At 41.7% G+C, this 20,071-nt stretch overlaps 1 protein-coding gene across 1 annotated transcript in view; it reads right to left on the minus strand.

Annotated features, from left to right (window-relative positions):
* LOC111143066 (sperm associated antigen 17) overlaps nt 1–20,071 on the minus strand; it is a 262,265-nt gene that overhangs the window by 185,547 nt on the left and 56,647 nt on the right. The window contains exon 4 of the mRNA XM_022496516.1: nt 5,945–6,076. Within this exon, the coding sequence (XP_022352224.1) occupies nt 5,945–6,076 (132 nt within the window). The remainder of the gene's footprint in view (nt 1–5,944; nt 6,077–20,071) is intronic.

Genomic DNA, 20,071 nt, shown 5'->3' on the forward strand with positions numbered 1-20,071 from the left:
TTAAATTAAGAACTGGGTCTATTATGGAGGGTACATATTGCATGGAGAACTGGGTGTGGTACATAAACAAGGAATTCTGTTAGGCTGAAAAGAAATTAAAAAAAAAAAAAAAAAAGAACTGGGTCTAAAGGCTTCCAGAACCTACTCTGGAAACACAAGTTATGGGAACATTCTGAGGCCCAATGAATCCATTTCTATAAACCAATGCTAGGGAAATTATCCAAAGTATGAAGAATTCTATACTATAGAGGTGTTGATAACAACATTGTTTATTAAAAAAAATTACGGAAATAACTGAAACATTTAACAATAGAGGAATGGTTCAGATAACTATGGTAGTCATAGAATATCCTACAACCAACAATAATTATAGATGTAGATGCTGAGGTAATGAGTAAAATTATGATATATTTTAATTTACAGTGATTATATAAAGAAAAAAATTCACAGAACAAAAAAAGGAAACACATCAGAGTGTTAACAATAATTGTAGTGGCATTATGGCATTATGAATATGTTGTTTCTCCTTTTCTGTATTTTCTATTTATTCTTTCCCCTCTGCTCTCCTCTCTGTTGCCCTGCCAAACAGAAAATATAATGCATGCGGTTGAGTTAGGAGCCTGCTCTTCTAGACAGATGCTGTGGTGTAGAAAATGCAAGTCTAGGCATGTTGTGGGCTCTCTTGACCCAATGATGGAATCTTTGGGTCATCTCTTCGGGTACCTCCTGCAGAACATCCTGGGGTGCCATATTGCCATCTTCAGGTGCCATTCCTAATCCACTGAATCAAAACATGGCCATGACTGTGGTTGGTGATAGTGAGGGGGTAGGTCTGATGTCTACCTGCTGACTCTCTCTTGCAGGATTCTATGTGACTCAGAGGCTTTGGCAGTGAATCAGCCAGTGTAGTCCTACCTCCGCATTCAGAGGGCAGAGAGGGGGTGAGGCTGTTCGGAGTAATCTCAGGAAGTCTAGTTCTAGGAGATGTCCCCAAAGACCATGTGATTTCTGGGCAGGGGTACAGAACCAGAAATGAAGTCAGAATTCCCTTGGGAACCAGTGATTGCTTAGCTCTGTAGACTTTGTCTTTGGAGAGCTCTGTTCCTTTCCTTGACTCATCCCCACACTTTCCGTCAGGATATTATAGGTAGTATAATTAGTGGGACCAGAGAGCTGATGGCAGATCACTGAGCAAAGCCATGCCTCTTGCAGGGAAACATCTCTGGGCAGGCACTCTATTGACGGTGAGCCAAGAGTACCATTGTGCATAATGATTGGGACACATTCGGAAGGCATCTGTGCAGGGGTTGAGGACATGATCTTAAGTGTCTGACGGTTTTGGATGTGATTCCCAGCTACACCTCTGAGTAGCTATTCACACCTTTAGTTTCCCCATCTGCAAATCAAAAATAATACTCTGTACCTCATAAAGTCATTTGAAAGATTAAGTGATATAACATGTGTAAAGAGCTTAGTCTAATGCCAAAGAGTCAATAACGGGTAGCTGAATATTATCCTTCGCTGTTGGAATTATAGCTGTTTGTATTTTAAAATACTACTCTATTTTAAACGTAGGTGTTTCTTTAGTTTTTTCCCTGAAGTCCGTGAAGAAGTTTTCATTAATGAAAAGCATCCCAATTAGGAAAACACTTCTCTCCTACAGATCAGTTTGGGAGGGAGTCACTGATTATTTACCCTGAATTGCTGAATTTTGTAGCTCTTTAGCTCCAATGGTTTTGTTGGTAGTTTCCTCATTTTGATAATCCAGCTTCAAAGAATTCCATCCAGTTAGTGAGGCAAGTTATTCCTTTCCTGAAACCACACGGGTCCCTCTAAACTGAGTTCCTGCTCTTCCTCTGTTTGATTTCTCAAAACAGTTTTTGAAGATTTTAACCACAACTGAATCAAAACTAACCAGCCTGTAATTTCCTGGTATGTCCCTATGGCCTTTCTTTAAAACAAAACACACACACAAAATGGCATTACGTTGGCGGGTTTCCAGTATTTTGGGGTTTTGACTGGAGTAAGGTCTAAAAATGTCTGTGAAAGTGACCCTAATTTTTCTTTGCCCCTCCTTCAGAGCAAGCTCTGGGTTGTTTGTGGCTTCATCATGACGTCTTACCACATTTACGCACTTTTAATTTGGGGCTGTTTTAAGAAAATTTACCCAAACCATCTCTGCATAGTTCTTGACTGCGGACCTCCCTCTTTTCCAATTCTAGTACTTTGGAAAATAAGGCAACGTGTACTAAGTATACGAGCCAGAAAGAGACGGCACTATTCTGCTTTTACATGAAAGATATGCTAAAAATATCCAAGAAGCTATGGACTGGTTATTTGAATTCACAAATTAAAAGCAATAGTTTGGGGCACCAGGGTGGCTCAGTGGGTTAAAGCCTCTGCCTTCAGCTCATGATCTTGGGGTCCTGGGATGGAGCCCTGTATCCGGTGCTGCGCTCAGCGGGGAGCCTGCTTCCCCCTTCTCTCTCTGCCTGCTGCTCTGCCTACTTGTGATCTCTCTCTGTCAAATAAATAAATAAAATCTTTAAAAAAAAATAAAAGCACAGTTAGAATATATTTGGATGTTTTCCTAAAACTTAAAATATGCAAATTTTCTGAACTGGACACAGAGGCACAGGAAGACTAGATTTAGTTCAGCCGATTATTTAAATGGTTATTTTTTTTGTATTATAGTCATTTTGCATCTCTTTTTTCAATGATTGTTTCCTTTTAGTTGAATTCTCAATATATTTTAAATATATTCCCAATAAATTGCCTTAGCTTTAAATAAATGTTTAGATTAATATCTAATGTGGAAGTTGGAGAGAAACAGAAGTAAAAATGTGAATGATGCTATAATATTCAGATAATGACTACATTAAAACATGGATCAGAATAGAAACCATGTAATTTATTTTAAAATTATAATGAACATTATGAACATAGGATGTGCTTAGTATGTTGTTCCTCTAAATACTTGTTTCAATAAATGTTTGTTGAGTTAATAATTACCAACAGACTGACACTGCTAGAACTAAAAATAAAGAATAAGTGTCAAGATAATGATGTATGCAAGGAAAAGTCATTTCTAAACAAAGCACTCTCATTCAGATTTTAAGATATAACAAAATCCAATTTGAGAGTAATGGTATGAAAGAATCAGATTTTCTGAAATTCTAAAGCATATTTATAACAATAGAATGTTTTCTTCATGTATATTTGGAAAGAACCAATAAGGTGTTTCCAAATAGAGTTTTCAAATATTTTCGACTTAATTGCAATTAGAGGCAGGCGTTTGCCTTTCAGAAATTACTGTGCTAAAGGCTTCAAAACTGTTCTTTTAAAAAATATCTTTGCTTGCATTATTTTTTATAGTATTAATTAGCCAGCAAACTTTCCTCAAGAACAAAGCAAATGTAACGGTAAGCAGGGCCCACAGGGAAGTGCTACAGATTATTAAAATCAGTGGAATCTAAAATAATGACATTTTAACTGTATTTGGCAATTGGAGCTATATTAATTCACTACTTATCTTTATTTTTCGCCACATTTTTAAGAAAAACTTTGGCTGATTAAAACAGGACCGAACATAGAATGGTTGATTTGTTTCACTGGGGATAAAGAACCTGGACCTAATTATATTAGTTATATTTGTCCAAATCTTCTCCCTAAGTCTTTTCCGTAATTACCTGCTACGGATACTTTTTAAGCATTCATTAAAAAAAAAAAAAAATACAATTCTGAAACTTCAGCAAAGGAGATACAAAGCACGATTTGGGTTGCACAGTGGTCAGCAACAAAATTAGCATTTGAAAGAAAACATCTACATACATTTCGGGTTGCTGTTAAAAAGCTGAAGGGACAGTCACTCCCCTTGTAGGAATCTCAGAATCCCATCCTGGGGTCAGGAAAGATGAAGAATCTGGGTCAAGTCCTCTTTTCTTTTTTGCATTTTCTAATCCACAGCATGGGTCAGTTTTCCGTACTTCATACTTATTTTACTTTCTTCCAAACTCACTGGCTGACAAGCATTAACCTCAATTGTTCTAACTGACTGGTTGGGTGGTGGTGTTGAAATGAACAGAGATTATATCATCCCTCAAACAACTCTCTTCCTCTTGCCTTTACCAGGAGTATTTTCTGGACAGGACTCTATTCCAATCAGTTTTCATTCATTTACTTAGCACTTATTCTTATGTTGCAACTGAGAGATTTAGGGCTGGTGTTTGGGGAGCCCAATCTAAGGAAGACATCAAATTAGACTATGTAACTGTTGGCTCTTGATTGCTCAGAGTTCTCTTAGGCATCGATTACATATATACGCATATACATGTAAATCTAAAATTCAAGCCCCAATTCCTTTGGACTTGGAATTTTCAAAAAATAAACTAAGATTGTTTCTGTATCTTCAGAATCCCAGAACTGTATTATTATAGTTCACATTTCAAAGATATGTTGAGCAAAATCACTGCAGAAATATTTTTACATTGTCATGAGCTTCAAAAACTTTTCCTGAGCTGCCAGGATATTCCATGTACTGTTACTTAAAATTCGTGCACTGAAATCTAAAACTTTTTTCTATTACAAACAATTGCTGATTTAAAGTAGTTGGCAAACAAGTAAACGGATACTCTGTAGCATGTTAGGTTTCACTGCACAGAGCAAACAGAAGGCACAGAGATTTTCACAGGACTCTCGGTCCATTTTTTATAATCCAGATTCCCACGTAACATTGGAATTTAAAAAGGCGAGGAAAGATGTTTCTATACTAGTTTCAAATTTTCCCATTTTTCTTCTGCCAAGTCTTAAAGTCCCCGAGTATTTCTTAAGGTACCAAGCTCCCACACATGATGTAAAGAGCTTCGATGGATGGAAAACTGGACCATTATTTGTGTTCGTATGAATATAATTTTCCCCGGGAAACAGTACGCACCACCCTAGTAAAATGCCATATGGGGAATCTCTTTGAAAAACATAAAGCCCTCTACCACAAATCTAAGGTGGCATTATTATTTTGTCCTACAATTATCCTGTCAAGAGTCCAATTCAAATAGGAAACCTAGATTTGGGGGTCTTGCAAAGGTGAGGAAGGTATTATTGGAACATACTCCCTTTTCCCTTTTTTTCTTCCACGAACTGATTTTGCCTCTTCCACTAAGGGGCACAAAGAAACAGCTTACATGGAAGTCCATTTCGTATACACATGTGCACATACACATCACACATGTACACACAGAAACGTTTGGCTTTCCAAAAATATTTCAGCATGACTGGGAAAATAAGAAAAACCTCTCTTATTTTGAGTAATGATAATAACAAATGGGTTTGAACCTGACATCGTTTTGCTAAAGGTATTTTAGACTATTTTTGTTTTTTCAGATGAAAATACGAATCTTTGGAAAACACACGGATTGATTTCCATCAGCAAATGAAAAATCTACATGTGAAGAAACAATCAGGTGTGTGATAATGGAGTAGAAGTGATGGATGGCTGCTGAAATAGTCAGATTCTGAGGAAGGTACAGATGTAGCCCATTAGTTCAATAGGAACTCCTACTGAATATCAGATAAAGTATTTTAAATAGTTAGAGCCTGACTTTTGGGTTTTTTCACATGACATTTACTTCTCCTGACTCCGTCTCTCCTTGATTCCCTTCTTTGCTACCAGCATGGAAATAGACTACTAGGAAAACAACCTCAGGCGCTTGCTCTGACTCTTGTCCTATTTCTGCCCAAGGGAATTTATTTTTAATGGGTCTGCCTTTGAGAAAACAGAGTTCCTCCAATGGCTCTTTGGATGGCCTTTTCCCTGTTGTCAAGGCGACAGCTGAATGTGCCAGGTAACACTTAATGGAAGGCTTACGAAGAGAGGAAGTGACCTGAAGAAACCTGGCTCCATTTTCTCCCCTTTGCCCTCTTTAGAAGACCCACCATCACACAGTACCTTCTTTTCATTTTCCCGTCGCTGCTGGTCCTTCACTTTAACTTGGAGAAGCTGAAATTTCAAGAGTTTCCCTATCAGTGGTAGAGTTAATTTCTCTCCGCTGTCCATAATTGCCTTTGCTGCTATTAACACCTATGAAGAAACACACAATTAATAGGAAGAGTGGCATTTTGTAACCTTTGGCTCAGTTTGGTGTTGAGGAAAAGATGAAATGGTATTTCAGTTTTATAATATTCATCCTTTTGCAAAGGTGTCTCACTGCTGGCCAAAAGCATTAGAGAAAAATTCCCCATTGCCATAGAGAGGGGCATTTATCTCCTACTTTACAGAAATTGGGTCATCTGAAAATGAACTTATTTTTCCAAAGAGGCAGAAAGTGCTTCCCACAGTGGTGCTAGACTCAGACTCCCAAAAAAGGGGCAGAGGAAAGATACGCAGGGGCTCCCTTTAGGATGACTGATAGGTCCGTTTCGTGCTACAGAAAGTCTATTGTTTGGCATAGCCAGTCACCAAAGCTGTCAAACTTTGACTTATTACAACAGTATAAATTAAATAGGGTTTTATAATAATGGAAATAGGTATGTTAGCAATCTTTTACTTCTTGGTGACCGAATTCAAATGAAAGATAAAAACTGCTTGACACAGAGGTACCATAGGAATGTTTCTTCCCCACCCCCTTGCAATTTAATGTTGATCCTGTTGGTATGCAGCCTAATTGGGGTGAAATGAGGTTATTGAGTTTTCTTTGGGTGACGACAGCCACTAGGAACATACAGCTGTATTGTCCAGATGTGTGGCACTGACAGCCTGTTTTATGACTGCACTTTTTACAGCTTGTTTCCCCTAAATTTCACACAACTCTCTAACATCTGGGCCCTTTTCCTTGGAGCCCTATAACCACTTTATTTACTGCAAAAAAATAAAATCATGTAAAATATACCATAAAATGTTGTTAGGCATTTCTTTTTATTCGTGTTGCCTCCCTAATAAAGTTCACCTCTGCCGGAAGTACTGTCACAAAAGTAATCTGGTCAAAGTATTTTTCGACTTTTGTTTTTAGGCAAGCATTAAGATTTATTTATAACCTCGAGATGAATTAGGTGTTACTAAAATGTTCTGACATGTTGCTTTTCTCCCGCCTTCAGAGCAATTACTCCTCCGGGCGCATATGGTGTCAATTTCAGACCCTCTGTCTCAGACAATGACTATGCACACGGCATCTCATCAGGCTGCGTCTTGTCTGAGGTTCATACCAGCTCTTGGTCAGGGCTTTCCTGACCGATCTGGTTCCTGATGACTTTCCACTTTGCCAAAGGAAATAGCGGAAAGAAGGGGAGATGACTATTTTGCTTCTAACTGCAGAAGGCCCTGTGGATTATTCCAAGCCAAAATGTAATTGGACCTCTTAGAGACCTATTGCATCACAGAAGGGGAAGGGCCAGGGAAAAGAACTCCCTTAAAGCTGAAAAACCAAAGGAACAAACTAAGTGTCAGAAAGCTTAGCGTGTGTCTAAGCAAACACCCATCATGGAACAGAGAGCTTTGCTTTTTACGGCAGCTCTGCTTCTGCTACCACGATTTAGGGAAAGGGACCCGACGGCTGTGATTTCTGGGAGCAGGAAAGCATGAGGGTACACCTGCAGAGCTTCTCCATTTAATGATGAGCAGATTCAAGAGTGAAGGGAGTCCTAAGGGGACAGACGGTCACACGTTAAATGAAAGCTGTCCAATCGGGTCCAACCCCAAGGGAAGATGTATTTGGTTTGAAATGACATTTTTCAATACCAGTTCAACAGTGTGCTGACAGTCAGGCTGTTTTGGGACATCTGGTTCAAAATACACAAATTTGGCTTTTAAGAAACTCACAGCAGTCTCTTATGGGGCGTTGCCCGGTAATACAAATATAATGACGGTGTTGAAGGGAAGTCAACACCGGAATGGATTACCCAAGAGTGGTGGGGAGGCTCTTTCCCTGATGACCTGTGAACACAGGATATTTTCCTCTGTCTGGGACGGTTCGGGTGAAGCCTGCCTGGCGTCACGGTGATGGACGGGATGTCTCTGGAATGGCTTTCTAATCCTGTGTCTCTGTGAGTCTACAGATGTTACCTCACTGTGTTAAAATGTATTCAAAGCACAACAAAATGTCCCGAGAGAACGGTATTTTGCAGTCCATAAAAGTTATTTCTGGTCCATCTGAAACTATCTGTACAGAGCTTGTTTTAAAACAAAAATCTGGGGGTGCCTGGGTGGCTCAGTGGGTTAAGCCTCTGCCTTCGGCTCAGGTCATGATCCCAGAGTCCTGGGATCGAGCCCCACATGGGGCTCTCTGCTCAGCGGGGAGCCTGCTTCACCCTCTCTCTCTCTGCCTGCCTTTCTGTGTACTTGTGCTCTCTGTCTGTCAAATAAATAAATGAATAAAATCTTTAAAAAAAAACAAAACACAAAAATCTGGCATGGCATCAAAATAACTGTGATCTCCTACTGTGAAATAGGGAGATTAGTGATGGGAAGTGTCACTGGAATCACTGGGTAACCATGTTCTTCTGATGCATGGACACACAGTGAGTCAGAGAAGTGGCAGGGCAAGGCAGCACCGAGGAGGGCTTGATGGACGTTCCGTTCTCCCTTGGGGCAGCCCATGGAGGCAGGGTCCATGCCAACGAGGCACAGAAGTACATGTAGGTGGCACCAGGAGCAGCGGCAGAAACCGGGCATACCTGTCCTTCCCCAGGGCTGCTCAGAGGATATTTGACTCCATTTTCCCTGCGTGCTTCCCCCAAAGGGAATGATGGTTGGAATCCTTGAGATAATATTTTTTAAAGGTTTTATTTATTTATTTGAGAGAGAGACAGAGGTAGTGAGAGCACAAGTGCAGAGGAGAGAGAGAAGCAGTCTCCCTGCCAAGCAGGGAGCCCGATGTGGGTCTCAATCCCAGGATGCTGAGATCATGACCTGAGCCGAAGGCAGATGCTTAACCGACTGAGCCACCCAGGTGCCCCAATCCTTGGGATAATTCATGAAAATGAAAGTCTCTGCTGAACTCAAAATCTGAGACTGAAATTTTTTATGGTTTGTGGGTCACTCCTAAAAGAGGCAGAGAAAGAAAAATGTTTACAGATTCATTTCTACTTGAAAAGGCATTCTTCTCACACTCCATGATTCACAATTCTACCCCATTAGGAGTCAGTGGTTTGGTTTCAGATGAAAAACAAATCCTTAAAGGGTCTTTGTTTGAAGGATGAGTCTTTGAAGAAAGAAGAAATAACTGCATTTAGAGGGAAATGCAACTCTTCATGGAACATTCCAGAAAGACTTTCCTTCCTCACCTTACTTGAAGTAATTGACATAATAATCAAGCCTTCAACCTTCCATCATTGTAAAGGCTACCTGTCCAATATCTACTCAATATGAGTTCGCATGTGCGTGCATGCTGGGGAGACAGACTGACCTGTGGTAGGTATAGGGATGATAAGGGATACAAGTCAAGAGAAAATGGGAGCAATGAGCTGGTCAGGGTTGGGAATAATCAGGCAAAAACGAGAGCTTCCAGAATGAGGCAGAAAAATAGTCCTAAAGTGGGTTAAAACCTGGGTACTTGTCAAGCTGAAATACCAACTAAATGAGCCTGGCATGAACCAGAAACTTAAAAACAAGTCTTATGGGCAAATGAGACTCATTAAAATGGGGTAGAACTATTGCCAGGCAAGGTCTGTATGCGTCTCCTGGATCTATTCAGGCCAGGACTTTGGGACTGCCAGGGCTGGAGGGGGAATCCTGGGCCAATCTACCAAAGGTGTTTGGTTCTGGGAAAGCCTAGTGTAAGGCGAAACTTAGCTTGGGAGTGGAGCTTGAGGAAAGAAGACACGTGGGTTTTCTCACATCTGTGAAGATCTTATTTTGAGGGTACATGCCCTTTGTTAGAAAATTTGTGATTCTGTGCATACTAAGAAACAAAAGCATTTCCCTCTTTATCGCTGACCTGGCTCAAAGACTTATATCATATTTACTATCTAATGAGCTGGTCCAACAAAAATATATTGAATAAGCCAAATTCTTCCCTTTCCTGGGGATCAGGCCCACCCACAGACACTAGTGTCCTCCCTTTCCCTCTCCCAACACTCCTCTCTGTGCTTCCTCCCACGTTGGCAGTAAGCACAGCATCTGCTGGGACAACAGTTAGAACTGTTTCACAGATCCCCATGGAAACCAAATGTAAGCATGTGTGCAAGTGTGTGCACATACAAACCCATATGCATACATGCATGTGTACATATATATATATGACAGATGATAAACAGACAGATAGGACATCATGAGGCCTGCTGTCTGGTTTCCCTGGTGAGCTTACAAGGAAACATACAGAGCAGCTTGAATCTTTGCCAACATGGTCATACTCAATGCAGGTGAGTTCTGAGCAAAGGTAAAGATTTTGGATCTACATTTCTCCTGCTGGGAGCCGCCCACAGAAGACGGTGGTGGAGGGGAGGGAAAAGTGTGGTTGTGAGGGGCAGAGGAGGGTGGGGTGATGGGAGAGGGATGAACAGAGGTAAGACAGCCCTCTAGGAACTCCAAGCGGCCACCAGTGTTCCTAAAAACAAATAAACAAACAAAAAACCCTTTTCACTTCAGGGCCCTCCTTAGGGGTCCATGATGTTTGTTACAGCAGCTGAAATAATGCACCGGGGTATGATTTCACATCGAACCTATTATCCTTAAGTCAATGACTTAGGGTTGGTTTGGATATGCAAAGACCCCGGCAAACAGAACACAGTTCAGGACCTTGACTCCATCCAACTAACACAGGACTGCATAAACAATTTTGACACACAGAAGATCTAACTCTTACAGGTATGTATGTATTCTTTCGTTCATTTGGTATCACATTGCTTTGAGTAGATCATTTCCTTAATATATGACTGATTAAGTGCGATAGTTCATCATCACTGTCAGAAGTCCAAACAGTACCAGAAGGATGTCCAATGGAAAGAAAATGTGTCCTCAACCCGCTCCACCATCCCCTCTTTCCAGAAGGAAATCCTTGTGTATCCTTATGTAATTTCCTGTACATTAATAAACATACATGTGTATATCCTATATGTTTTAATACCATTGGGATTATGCTTTCCCATGGTCAAGTGACTGGTGTTTTTACACACAAAGTTATACGACAGCTTTCTGTGCTGACATGTATCGCTTATGCTTATATTTTTAAATTATTTTCATAGTCTCCTATTGTATGGACATTTGGGCATTTATTTTACCAGTTTCCTAATGATGGACATGTTGGCAATTTTAGGTTTTTCCTTCTATGAAGTGCAATTTTAGGTTTTTCCTTCTATGAAGTGCATATGAAGTTCATATGCATATGGCTTCTAAATACTTAGAAGTATCGACATTTGAAAAGTTCATAGCATTTTTTTCCCTCCACCATTCTGTGAAGGGATGTATCCCCCCCACCCCCGACTCCTTAACACTGAGTATTCTCCAGCCTTTCTCTCTCTTGTCTAGATCCATGCCAACAGATCTTTCTGTGACGCTGGAACGTTCTGTGGGCTGTACAAAATAGTAGCCACCAGCCACATGTGGTTATCAAGTGCTTGAATATTGCTTGTCTGAGGAACTGAATTTTTCATTTTATTTTTTAGTTGATTAAAATTGAATTTTAAACAGCCACAGGTAGCTAGTGGTTGCTGTCTTGGTCAGAGCAGATCTGTATGAAAGCAAAAGGTGGAAAAAATAGTATTCATTTAAATTATGTTTAATTATCCCATCACTCTGTCCTTTTACCCCAAAACTGAAAGGAAAAATACCCTATCTGGCACCATCTTTCCAAATTTTATTAATGTAGGCAATGCTTAAATACACTTATTAAATAATAATGGTATATTCAGATTTACAGAGGACTCAGGATGAAAGGTAATGGAAATCTATGACTCCCAGGCTAAGGTATTTGTTTCTGGCCACCAGGGAAATTTGCCCCAGGAAAGTGAAGATGAACAGGGTTGGCATGGGGCAAAAATGGGAAAGATACAGTTTGCTTCTGGCTTCTTTGTATTACCCTTTCTCCTCTGCTGCATTCTTCCTCCAAGAACCTGATGCCTTTCTGCCTTCCAAATCCCTCTTGCTACTAAAATAGAAAAGCTTTCACTTGGTAACTCACTTTGAATGAACTTCATTCATACCAGCGGGTTAGGTGTATTTTAAGATTTTATCCCACAGTTACAGGAAGAAAAGGACTAGAAACTGTGAAATAATTTCAAACAATATGTAATAGGTGTGGCTGTTTAGAATTTAGAGTGACAGGCAGCTGTTTTCGCCAACCTGAAAGCTTGCAGTGCCTAAGCCTGGCTCGAAGGTAAATCTGGTTTCTGTGCTCCTGGTCTTCGGAGTGGGGGGGGGGTGCGGGGGAAGCCTGGAGTGACAGCAGCCTTGAAGCCTTGACAGGTTTCTCAAGCACCAGCCCTTGGGGTTCATTGCTTGGTGTTGCTGATAGATTCCAGGACTAGGTCCTACAGAGGAAAGGATCTGAAGGGAAAATGGAAATCTCCCTCGGATCAGGGTCGGAGGAGCATCTCAGAGGGTGAGTGAGTGGGTGGGTGGGGCAGAAAAAGAGTCAGGGGGCAGCTGGGTACCATGTTGAAGAATAAAGACAAAGGAAACAGCTCCAGGAATAAGACCGGGGACTGGTCTGTGTGTGCGTGTGTCTGCACGTGACGTGTGTGTCTGTGCACACACATATGTGTGTGCAAGTGTGCACAAGACTATGTATGTTTATGTGCACAGCTGCCTTGGGGATGATCAAGATGATTAAGATACTCTATATCTAAAAAGTGTCAAAACTGAGATTGTGAGAAATTGAAAAATCAGTAAAAAAGAAAAACACTTCTGCTTGGCACTTTAAAAAGAAATACTGTTGACTATTTACCATTTCTATCTAATTATTCAGCAGAACACATGGTGTTACATTTATCGTTAAAACACATGTCAGATTAAAGAAGTATAACTTGTTCATCAAAGCGGACTGTGTAACTGTATGTGCCATCTTCAAAATTTGCTGCTTGGTAGCATCATTATTTGCTTATGTATTCTGCTTTACTCTTATATGTTATATCTGCTTATAACATTAAACAATCAGAGGAATTATTGCCCTAGCGTGTGTGTGCACACAAATGTGGGCAGGTGTGTGCATGTGCATGTGTGTGTGTTTTACAAAAATTCCAATTATTAGATGGGCCTGATTCTGCACATTTGATGAAAAGGATGGACAAACAAGAGATTTGCAAATGACTGAAAAGGCCCTCACATGGAACAATCCTATTGGGAATTTCAGCTCCTGTGGTACAAAGGCGGAGAAACCAGGTGCCGGAAGTTATGGTGACTTCCGTGCAACGTAAAGAGAAAGCCCAGGTTGCACCTGCATTCCGGTCTTTTCAGACATCACTGGGTGGCCCTGGGCAAGCAACCGAATTCCCCTCAAATCTCAGCTTTTTAATCTGCAGCAGGGTTTCCCCACAGTGGCACGTTGACATTTGGCACCAGGTAATTCTTTGTTGTCAGAGGTTTTCCTGCGCCTTGCAGGAGGTTTTGGTACAATCCTGGCTTTTACCCAGCTGCAACAAACAGAGGTCTCTGCAGACATTGCTAAATGTTCCCGAGGGGACAAAACCATCCCTGGTTGAGAACCACTGATTTACAGAAATAGAACATAACTAGAATCGAATGAAATGACGCCTAAAAAGACATGGTATGGTGAGCGACAGACACATGGTAAACCCTCACTAAACTCAGCTCTTGCTGTAATTATTCTTATCTCCAGGGGGGGAAAAATTGGAATTCTTGAAGGCTTTACAGCCCAGCTTGGGAAAAAGAGGAAAGGAATGGGGTGAAGCACATTTAGGCTGGTGGACAGACAGTGACCTTAAATTTATCATCAGGTGGTGGTAACCTGGCTTCAACTTTCATTTAACCCTTCTTCTACTCTGATGAAAACACACCAAGATCCATCTAGGGAAAGCAGAGATAGAGAAGGTGTGAAAACGTATTTTGTTGTGGTGCAGTATACAATGGCGGGGGGAAGGAAGGAAGAAGGTTTGCTGTTCCTAATTTCTCTTAAAATGTGAGCTGGAAGAATCCTACGAAGAGTGTTCCGCCATCCTGCAGTGCCCCTCTCCTGTTCCTCCTCCATCCCTTCTGAACTTACGGAGTGCCCAGCTATACTGCAGTCACCGCATTACTTGATCCTCTATACGTCTTGTCTACCCAATTCGCATTCCTTAAGTAATGAATAATTTCCAATGAGACATAATTGGAAAAACAGCTGGAAGGGTAAGGGTTGCAGCGAGAGGAGGTGGCGGAGAGACAGAAAAAGAGGAAAGGGAAAGAATGGGAATGACTGAAACATATTTTCTCACTTTGAGCAGAGGAAAAGAAAATAATCAAGCAATATTAAGCTGTCCATACATAGGTTTAAAGGTGACAGAAGAGGTAGGCTCCGCAGGGATCTCACTGCCTGTCTAATGCAAATGGAACGTTGTGAAGGTGCTCAGACCGCAGCTTGGTGAGAAGTTCATAATGATGATAAATACCCGTAGCAGGTGACTCCCAGATTATTTTCAGCTGTCCATAATTAAACTGGTATCCATCTCTTGACAGCATCAGGGCTGTAAAGTAATTCCAGTCATTGGACCCCTTACATCTGTGCTGAAATGAAATAATATTTGGCAGTAACAAGAAGTCACTGAAACTAAATAAACAACCCCTTTCAAGACTACATAAAAGTCGGTAACATAATAACATTTGACAGGGATTAAGACTTCTCTGGGGCTGTAAGGAAGTTTCAGAAGCAGCAATAACAAATACATGGAAGGTAGAACAGATCTTTGCTTTCACGGCCATGTAGAATTTGAAATGTGACAGATTTCCCAAAGGAGATGTGCATTTCCAACATCTAATATGCACATGTCAAAAAAGCGCACAACTCTGTTTCAGAAAAGTTTGTTGGGATTACTCTTCCCATGAAGGATAATGCAAAGCTTCCCTCTTTTTATTAAGGAATGTTTCAGTTTTTGTATTTCTACAAGACATGGAAAGGCACATGAAGCTGCGTATGATAATATATGGGAGAATGATAGAGAAAGTTCATATGCACATTAGCTCTAGGTATATAAGAGTAACACATGGTTCCATAATCATGGCAACCTTTTTTTTTTCTTTTTTTTTGGTAGATCAAGATCTTTTCCTTAGCCCCCAGTACTGCCACTCCCCCTGAAGTCATTCTTGTTTCTTTCAGCTTGTCCTAGAAGCTACAACTGAATAATCCTACCATGTTTTTTAATCTTTCCTAAGGGGGTTAGCCCTTTTGTACTGGAATTATTGGCACCCAGGGTTTGTCTCCTCTAGGAGCTCCCAGGTCAGATCTTATCCTTACCTAACTCATCTTTTCTAAATCCCTCACGGAATATGTAGGGATGTAGGCATGTAGTATGTTCACTCAATCAGAGTGAGGATGCTGTCTTCCAAATTATTATTTTCAAATGTTTTTAGCTATGATTACAAAGCTGTAGGAATAGATTGTAGGTCTGTTCTCAGTCACAGATGGTCACATAGCATTCACTACATAAAGGGCAAGGGCTGTTCTAACAACCACACTGTTTTTATTTTAATCTAAGGACTGGACTTCAGGTATTCTAACTCATTGAATTATCACCTTTCCTTTTGAGTGGATACGCTGGTCATCCCATTTTATTGATAAAGAAAGTGAGGCCTGGTGATCACACAGCAAGTAGTAGAGCTGGGATTAGAAGCCAGATGATCTTGCTCCAGTCCTGCTCCCTGTCACTATATCTGTGGCATTACAGGAGGGCTTCTCACCCCTTAGCTGGGGCTGCTGGGCTCCCATCTAGTGCCTCAGCCCCTCCCCAGTCTCCGCACCCAATCCTCATCTTGGCAGGAGGGTTGAAGGGCTTCTCATTTTTGTTTTTAAGATTTATTTGACAGTGAGAGAGAGAAAGACACACACACACACACACACACACGCACACACACACACAGAGCAGGGAGAAGGGGCAGAGGGAGAAGAAGACAGAATCTCAAGCAGACTGTACACCAAGCATGGAGTCCGATATGGGGCTCGATCTCACAGCCCTGAGATCATGACCTGAGCTAAAACTAGGAGTCAGATGCTTAACCAACTGAGCCACCCATGTGACCCTGAAGGGTTTCTTGGACCAATATTTAATGTTTAAATACTCTTGATACTCTTACTCATTTAGCCCTAACCTGGCTCCTCCAATCTGAGTAGCTAAGCTGTTTTTTTTTTTTTTTTTTTTTTTTTCCACTGACACCTAGTGGGAACCTGAGACTCAGAACTCTTGATCCTAACGGCTATGGAGGAGGGCAGAATACACCATCCCCAAATATGCCACTTTGGCATAAGGATTATTTTGAACTAAAACACTTAAAAAAACAGCAGGCACAAGAAGGGCCTTCTGGTCTCCCCCTTTTTCTTAATGAAAACAGTAGATAAAAGCTTCCATATGAAAGATGCCCTCCCCACACCAGAGGAAATTAAATATTATCATTATCAAGGATGAGAAGTTGAGACAGAATTCTATAAAAACAGGCCTTGCCTCTCTGTTCAATTTAATATAAAGTCCTGCAGGGTTGGGTTTTTTTTTTTTTTAGGATCTTCATTTCCTTAAGAGGGTCCCCTCATCACATAAAATTTACGGCAGTGTGTATGTTTTTTCTCCTGTTCGTTTGACCAATGCCAATCTAATTGTCAGGCTCAGCTAGAAAGAACTCCAAGAGGGTAAACCTTGACAGTTACCTTCCCTAAGTCTCCCTTTGTGTCTTGTCCCAGGGCCGGGTACTAACTTAGAAATGGAGAAACTCAGGCTGGCAGCTGCCTCCATTTTCTAGCCTCCTCCTCCTCCTTAGATCCCAAGTCATTCTCCTGAAATCCTGCCTCAGTCTGAGTCCTATACCTAAGACCCAGCTAGTCATCAGAGACCCAGCTGTCTAAACATGGCTGCTCCCTGCACATCTGGCCCCCGACACCAGAGCATTAGAAGCATCATTTGCCATTTGGCTTGGATACCACTTTCCACCTCCTAGACCAGAGGTGATGGGTGCATACCCATCATCCTTGCTTTCTTCCTAGGAGAATCTGACTTTTTTTCAGGCATTTGCCCCCTCTCCTATTTGGTCCCATGTGCCTCAGGGCAACGATGGCTCCACGGGCAGACCTGTTTGTACTGGAAGTGATCCTAGCCCCTCCGCCACCCCATCCAGGATTGGTTCAGGATAAGCCCACGATCTAGTTCAGGCCAGTGGGATGTGAGGAGTGGTATTCTGGGGTTTCTAGATTTGTCATGACAGAGCTCTGGGAAAAGGCATGAGGAAATGTTGCTGCCGCCATGTCACCTCCCTCAGCCACCTCACAGATAAAGGAAGGGTCGGAGCCTAGAGGAAGTGGGTCTAGAACCATGGTCTATGCTTATCCTGAGCCTTGCCTGGGCTTCTTGTTATACAAGCCAATACGTTCTCTTTGGCTTAAGGCGGTGTTAGTTTTACTTGCTCAAGTTAGAAGGTAGAAGTAAGGTGACCAAGTTGATATCGATATGGTGAGATTCATACTTTCAAATTAATGGAGACCTTAAAAAAACCAAAGAACAAAACAAAACAAAAAAACCCCACCACAGACAGAGATAATCCAGGTGTGTTTCCCAGATCAGCAGCACCAGCATCACCTGGGAACCCACTGGGACATGCAGATACGTGGGATCCACCCCAGACCTACCGAAGCTGCCATTCTGGGGCTCCCACTCTGTCTCAACAAGCGCTCTGGTGATTTGGACATACCTCAGTTTTGGGAGCCACTGCTTTGTACCTGGTTTCCTTTGTGGCCTTTCATGCTAGTGCACTGAACCCACATGCTGCCTGTTTCACCCAGAATCCCTTGCTAACTCTAAGTTATTGCCTCAAAAAAAAAATATATATATATATATATATATATATTTAGAGTCACCACATTGCCCATTTCAGAAGACAGCCTGCAGTGGGATTTCTGCTAATGTCCTGCTGGGTGAAGAATGTTTTCAATGTGTCAGCACTCTCTGCTTTTTCCCAGCGTACTTTGTTCTTCCACCATTATGGAAAAGTTGTAGTGTTTCTCTAGCTTGATCGTGAATGGTGGAGTTGCCCCCAGCTTTAAATTGATCCCAAACTGGTCCCATAGAGAGGGCTTGTTTTCCAGTTCTCCTGTCCCTTCTTCAACTCCTTGACTCATTACTTAGAAAGGAAGCATATAAAATACGGGTGTCTCCTGGCTGTCCACCAACAATGACCTTTATGAGCAGATGGATGCCACATCAGTCCCCATTAGTGTTCCTCTGGTGTGCCCTGTGGACCACCCAGCCCAGAATTGCTGGGACCATCATTAAAGATACAGATGACCCAGAATCTACCCCTCAGACTACCAAATCAACATCTGGAGGTGAGGGCCTGAGAGTATGAAATTGTAACAAGCATTCTAGGGATTCCTAAATACCCTGGAGTTTAAGAACTAGGACAAAGGTCATTTATATATTAATACTAGAATGGCCAACAGAGGAGTTCACCAGGGTGTGGTATTTTCAGAGCTAAAACAAAAAGTCCCTGGCAGGCAGGATGGTTGGTCAGTCTGAGAAAGCAAGTTCAACGTGTGCCATTCTGAGCCTATCTGCTATAGCGTTAGAGGGTCATGAGTCTGTCTTCTTCCTTCGATCTGCTTTCCCCGTCTCAGCTCATCAACTGATGGCCTTCTCAGAGCCTCCTGTTTGCCCCAAATCCTGAGTCGGTCTATTTGAGGCAGCAAGGGTATTGATTCTCCCCTCTGGCAGTGTCATTTGACATGGTTATTCATCTCAGAGTAAGGATCCAGTAACCTACCAATAAATATTCATGGACCCCCGGGATGTAGTAACTTGCCCATGGGCACTGGGGTTAAACGGTGGTACTGATGGTTAAATATAGCACCTTCTAAGCAGTGTGATATCTGCTGCTAACTTCTAGAATTGGCTAGGATTTTCTTCTGTGAACTCCAGAAGAGTCTGAAATGCAACACCAAGAAGTTATGAGCCAGACCACCAGTTTAGACACTCCCTTAAGATTTCCATTCCTTAGGCTCAGACTGTGAACCCCATACTCCTACTGCCTCGTGAATCCTCTCAGTAGCTCCAGATCAGTTTTCCATGATCTGAACCCATGCCATGTTGCTTTCCTTTCCTAGGACTTCTTTCACACACACTATCTTCTTGGGTGTCCACCAAATACACTCCAGAGCCTTCTTGCACACAGTCTTCTCCTGACTGGGAGGATTTTCCTCAGAGAGCCTCATAACTCCATCACCTCCCTCAGGTTTTTATTCAGATGTTTCCTTCTCAATTTTACCCTCTCTGACCACCATATTTAAATGAGGATCCCACCCCCTACTGCCCACACTCCCCAACACTCTGTGCTTCTTTTCCTCCATAGCATTTATTACCATTTAATATAATACACACTTTATCTTCTCTTTCTCTTTCCTGTGAGGGCATTGGTTTTTATTTATTTCTTCCCCACTGATTTGAATTCAAAGCCCAGAACATAAAAAATGCTTACTAAATAATTACTGGACCAATTGAATCAGATGGTCACTGTGAACCATGTTTTAAAATGCTTAATTGCAAATTTCACCACTATCTGGAGGCCTACTCTCATGATTCACCCATGCTTGGATTTCCCTGTTGGCCTGGATATATCTGAGTTAACTGGGGCCTTCTGGTGGGTGTACCGTCAATGCTGTTTAGTCTTCCTCAGAGACTTTTTCTAGAGACAGATAGTTCTTGTGGTGCAATCCTGGTGATGTTCCTTTTTTCACCATCCAACTGTTAAGATGGTGCCATTCTTGGTTATGAGTTAATTAACTTGGCTCGCACTTTAAGGATCCATCTTGTCATTCATCTGAGAGTTTACAGAGCACCCACTACATTCCACATACTGGAGATCTAGAGATAAAGGCTGCAGCCTCTGCCCATGATAAGCTCTCAGTCGAGATGGGGAGGATGACCACGGTGTGCACAGCCTATGCACATGCCCTATGGT

This window comes from Enhydra lutris, unplaced genomic scaffold (assembly GCF_002288905.1).
Source record: "Enhydra lutris kenyoni isolate GAN:26980312 unplaced genomic scaffold, ASM228890v2 scaffoldscaffold9, whole genome shotgun sequence".
Taxonomy (NCBI): domain Eukaryota; kingdom Metazoa; phylum Chordata; class Mammalia; order Carnivora; family Mustelidae; genus Enhydra; species Enhydra lutris.